Genomic DNA, 4,780 nt, shown 5'->3' on the forward strand with positions numbered 1-4,780 from the left:
CTGCCCCAGTCAGTGCCCCTATCACCTATGCTGACTATAAAGCAGTGCTGGCTTTCTGGATTCCCCTTCCGTCCACAGACCCCCTCTGGGGAATGGTGGTGGGCTAAGGGGAGGTAAGCAGAGTAGCTGACCTTCCTAAGGAACCACCTCCACAGATCTCCAGGAGCCACAGTGTGAGAGAAAAGGCTCAGCTTCACTCTCCTGGGAAGGCCTCCAGCTCAAGCGGGGAGGCTGGAAAGGGACCAGTTGCCTGCATGTCAGCTCCCAGGCCCTGCCCAGAATCAGGCCTCAGTCTTCCAGGATGGAACATGGCCTCCCCACCTCGGACTCCTTGCCCAGAAGCTAGACCTCAGTTTCCTGGTCTAGGTTTCCTAGCAGGGCCGCAGGCCAGAGAGGCTGCACTGGTCTTCCAAGGCAGCACAGCGCTTTGGTAATTGGCTCTGAGATTCCCAGACAGGTTGAGAAGCAACACCACCGCCACCACCATCCATTCTCATCTCTCTGATGGCAGGAAGGGGGCCAGCATCATTCCCTCTCGGCAGCCAACTGAGATCTCCGAGTTTTTTAGCCTCTGTCCCTGACATGATAATTACACCAACAGCAATTCCCAGAACCCCAGCTATTGTCCTAAATCACCCACTCCTCCTCTTGTCTCCTGCGCTGTAACACGAGGGCACTCTGCTTCTCTCCAGAGACATCTGTCCTTTGCTCCAAGCACACAAAAAACTTGGAAGCCCTTCCCACTGTCTGACCTTCAAAGGCCCTGCTGCTGCTAAGCTTCTTCCTACTCCCACCAAAAAGAGAAGAGCACCTTAAGGAAGGAGAACAGCCCATCCGGGACAAGAGAGACAAAGGCCACACCCAGGAAGGTCTTCCCCACACAAACTTGGGAGGGGAGGCATCTCTGCAGACAACAGGACAGACACAGCACGAGGCAGCTGAGGCTGTGGTTTATTGCAGATGGACACAGATTCAGGGAGGTAAGGAGGCAGATGGGCTGTGGGCTCTGTGCTCAGCATCCCACAGCAAGAGGAGCAGGAGAGAGAGCTCAGAATGGGATCTTCCTGATGGTGGAGGACTCGATCTGCCCACAGAGGAGCTGCAAGAGGCAAGGCCCCGAGCCGACACCCCCTGAGCCCCCATTCCGCGGGATGACAGCTCCAGAGACGCTGGGCGATGTCATTAGGAAAGAGGCCGGACCCATCCGGAGACGGTGCATCCTCGGCGTGGAGCACAGAGCTCTTGAGGGCTGGCAACGCAGGTTGGAGTGGAAGGGAGAGTTACCCGGGTCCTCGACCCTCCGCGGCCTCTGGCGTCTCTCTGGCTGTCTGGTGGCTCGGGCGGCGGCCAGGGTCGCTGTAGCGGCGGCGGCGGCTCAGCGGCAGCTGGAGCTGGGGTCGGGGCCCGCCGGGGACTCCTAGGAGGCAGGAGACGGAGGCAGCGGCGGGCACCGGGACAGGCGGCGCGCCCGGGCGGGAGGCACACGGAGGGGACGGCGCGCTGGGCTGCGGGCCGGCGGGCGCCGCGGGGGACCGCGTGGGTACCCAGATGAGACCGTAGTACACAGCGAGCAGCACGGCAGCCAGCGAGACGCAGAGGAAGTAAGCACAGACTGGGGCCAAGCGCAGCCAACGCCCCCGTGGGCCCTCGCTCAGCCCCGCGCCGCCGGGGCTCTCGGCGCCGCCGCCCACGCAGCTGGTCCCCCGCATCCCCGCAACCCACTCGGCTCCGCGCCGCGGCCCGCACAGGCCCCGCCCCCACCCCGCAGGACCGCCCCGCGCTCTAAAATGCCCGCCTCCGACCCCGCCCCCGCCAGGCATGGTCACGCCCCCACACGCCTCCGCATCCTAGGCCCACCCCCTCCAGCCTCCGCCCAACCACCCACCGGCGAAGGCGCTATCCCCGCCCCCCTCGCTCCAGCCCCGCCCCCGTACTTAGCCCCATCACCTCTATCACCGCCTCCTCCTACCACAACCCCGTTCTCTTCCCAGACTCGGACTTCAGCCCAGGCGTCTACCCTGCCTCGGAGCCCGCCCCCTTATCCCGCTCAAGCCCTGCCTGGAGCCCTAGGCCGCCCTCTGCCGCAGCCAGTATCTCTCGCTGACTGTCAGACTGTCTACTCCAGCGCTCGAGCCCCGCGTGCTACCCTCTGGCTCCCACAGTCTTGTCAGGAGTCCCCGCTCTCCTCCTCCGCGGGCTCCGGCGCGCGCGGCACCCCGACCACGCCCCCGCGGACGGCCCCGCCCCATGACCGTGGCAAGAGCCCCACCCGCGCGCGCCGACCCCGCCCCCCGCCCTAACACCGCTTGTCGGCATTCCGGCCCCGCCCCTGCGGGACCCACCTCCTCCAGCACACGCTCAGCCCCCTTTCAGGTCGCTCAGCACCTCAGACCCCGAAGTTCCACTCCGCCCCTCACAGCAATCGCGCCCCTTGTCCCAGCTCCTCCCCCACCGTCTTCTCCCTAGAGCCAAGGGGTCCAGACTAGGCTCTGGGGAAGAGAACACAGCCTGGAAATCCAGATAAACCCCTCCTGACGCCCCCTCCCCATCAAGGCGGGGAAGCTTCAGTCCCCTCCCAGCAGCGTCTTCAGGAATTCGGGGAGGCCTGCGGGAGGGGGGGAGGGAAGACGGATCAGAAGGGTGGAGGAAGACTCCTTCCTCCCGCCTCTTCCAACACGGAAAAGCCCGCCAAGCACAGCGACCCAGCCTGCCCCCGCCAGAAACACAGTTCAAGGGTGAGCGGAAGCACTGCATTTAATAGGACAAGGCTGTTGCCCGAGTAATTCAAGCCCTTCGGAAGAGTCACCGGCTATCTGCCAGGCCTCGGATGCAATCCTGGAGGCGGGAGATTCGGCCCGAGCCGCCCAGGGCCTCCATGGGAGGCTAACGCGGAAGCGTCCCAGCCGTCCCGGTACCGCGACGTCCCCCGTTGGTGGGGCCTGCACCGACTACTGCCCTGGCCCCCCCACCCCCCGGCTCGCAGGCCCTGGCTCCTCCCCCCTTACATTTAACCCTCTCCTGGCTGGAGTGTGGCAGAAGCAGAGGACAGAGGAGCGAGGCGATGGGAGGTTAGTGCAGAGCGCGGAGGCCGCGGCCCGGCGGGCGCGGTCAGCGAGCGGCCCCCGGCGGCGGAGGGGCCGCCACCACCTTGCAGAAACGCACCCTCTGGAAGTCGGTGATCTCAGCCGTCTCCTGGCCCTCGGGGCCCGCCTCTGAGGAGAGAAGGGGCTGAGTCAGTGGAGGGAAGCAGTCTTCCTACCTCCCCCCAGGCCCAGGACCACTGCCCCGCCTAGCCACGCCCCTCACCCCGTTCGAGCCCTTGCCACAGCCGGCTTGGCGCTAAGCGGTTTACACAGCCTAGACTAATCCTCTCAGCGGACCCACGCAGCAGCAAACACCCCCAACAACATAACCCTGTTTACAAGCGAGGAAACGCAGGTGTGGTGAGCTCTGTCTCCCGACAAACACGTGGCCCAAGACAGAGCGCCTAGGCCCCCGCGCCACGCACCGCTGCAAACTGTCCTCTCCCACCCCCGCCCCATCTCACGGCCTTCACCAACCTCCACCAAGCCAGTCCGAGAGGACCCGCCCTCCCCTTTCCTTCGCCAACGCCTGCTGTTCTAACCAGTCCTTCCTCGGCTCTGCCCCCCAAATCCTAATCCCACTGTGCGGGGAGAGGAGGCCATCTGAGATTCGAAATCTTACTCCTACGAAGTGTAGGTGGAGAGGGGCTCGGCCTCTTGCTCGCACTTCGTCGGTCCCAAAATGCTGATGGGGTCCGCATCTCTATTCTAATTTGCCCCACTAGGTTGCACCTCAAAACTCTAATCCCAGCTACAGTTAAATCCAGTTTTCTGCCCTTGCACATCTTTTTGGCCTTTTCGAGTCAGTTCAATTTCGAAGTCCGCCTTTAGCTCCTGCCCTAGTACACCAACCCTTCCCCCACCCCCAGACGGAGTCTCGCTCAGTCGCCCAGGTGGGAGTACAGTGGAGCGATCTCACTGCAGCCTCCACCTCCCAGGTTCAGGTGGAGGCTCACTGCAGCCTCCACCTCCCAGGTTCAAGCGATCCTCCTGCCTCCCAAGTAGCTGGGATTACAGGCGCACGCCACCATGCCCAGCTAAATTTTTTATTTTAGTAAAGACGGGGTTTCACCTTCTTGGCCAGACTGGTCTGGAACTCCTGACCTCAAGTGATCTGCCCACATCAGCCTCCCTAAGTGCTGGGATTACAGGCATGAGCCAAGGTGTCCGACCACACCCCATTACTCTTAAACCAGGGCTTTCCAAAACCCCCGAGCTCGACTCCAAAATTCTAATCCTTTCCTTACCCCCGCTTCAACCTCGACCCATATACCCAATTCCTATTGACTTGGCCCAAAAAGTTGCCCCTTTGCCCCACCCCTGCCGCCCAGCTCCAGTCTCCAATCCCTATCCCAGCTCACCCTTTTCACCTCACCTCTATGGTCCAACTGCTGCCTACACACACACCCCACTCCCCTCAAGCCCTCTGCCCCTCAGCCCCACAGAAAGCAGCAGCAGCAGCCTCCACCCCCTGCCCCATGCACTCCCCCACCTGGAGTTGCCTCAGACCCTTCCTCTTCAGCTTTCTGGGTTCCTGGGAGGCTAGGCCCACTCTCCAGGGAGGCAGGGGCTGACTGGCCACCTCCTAGGGAAGGGGAGGCCGGGTCAAGCCCCCTTTCCCTCCTGACATCTCCCCACCCCAAGAGAGAAGGCCCAGGGGGAGTTGAAGGGGGTTCAAGGACACACCTGGGGGAATG

At 63.2% G+C, this 4,780-nt stretch overlaps 1 protein-coding gene across 3 annotated transcripts; it reads right to left on the reverse strand.

The window, feature by feature from the left end:
- Positions 1-905: 905 nt before the first annotated feature.
- INAFM1 (InaF motif containing 1) lies at positions 906-3,515 on the reverse strand. 3 transcript variants are annotated; one of them, XM_023182510.2, is made up of 3 exons: positions 3,423-3,515; positions 3,163-3,212; positions 906-2,605 (listed from the first exon to the last, which is right to left on the reverse strand). In XM_023182510.2, exon 3 carries the CDS (start codon positions 1,818-1,820, stop codon positions 1,281-1,283), a length of 540 nt encoding a protein of 179 aa, XP_023038278.1. In that variant the 5' UTR covers positions 1,821-2,605; positions 3,163-3,212; positions 3,423-3,515; the 3' UTR covers positions 906-1,280. The 3 variants fall into 3 exon arrangements, with proteins under 3 accessions (XP_023038278.1, XP_023038276.1, XP_023038277.1); XM_023182508.1 differs by having other exon boundaries at positions 3,307-3,430; XM_023182509.2 differs by lacking the exons at positions 3,163-3,212; positions 3,423-3,515 and adding an exon at positions 2,807-2,963.
- Between the last annotated feature and the right edge of the window lie 1,265 nt (positions 3,516-4,780).

The sequence above is a fragment of the Piliocolobus tephrosceles genome, chromosome 21 (genome assembly GCF_002776525.5).
Source record: "Piliocolobus tephrosceles isolate RC106 chromosome 21, ASM277652v3, whole genome shotgun sequence".
Taxonomy (NCBI): domain Eukaryota; kingdom Metazoa; phylum Chordata; class Mammalia; order Primates; family Cercopithecidae; genus Piliocolobus; species Piliocolobus tephrosceles.

Bases quoted from the DNA above. Each gene is read 5' to 3' on its own strand.
- INAFM1 (XM_023182510.2), bottom strand. From the start codon at position 1,820: ATGCCTGGCGGGGGCGGGGTCGGAGGCGGGCATTTTAGAGCGCGGGGC.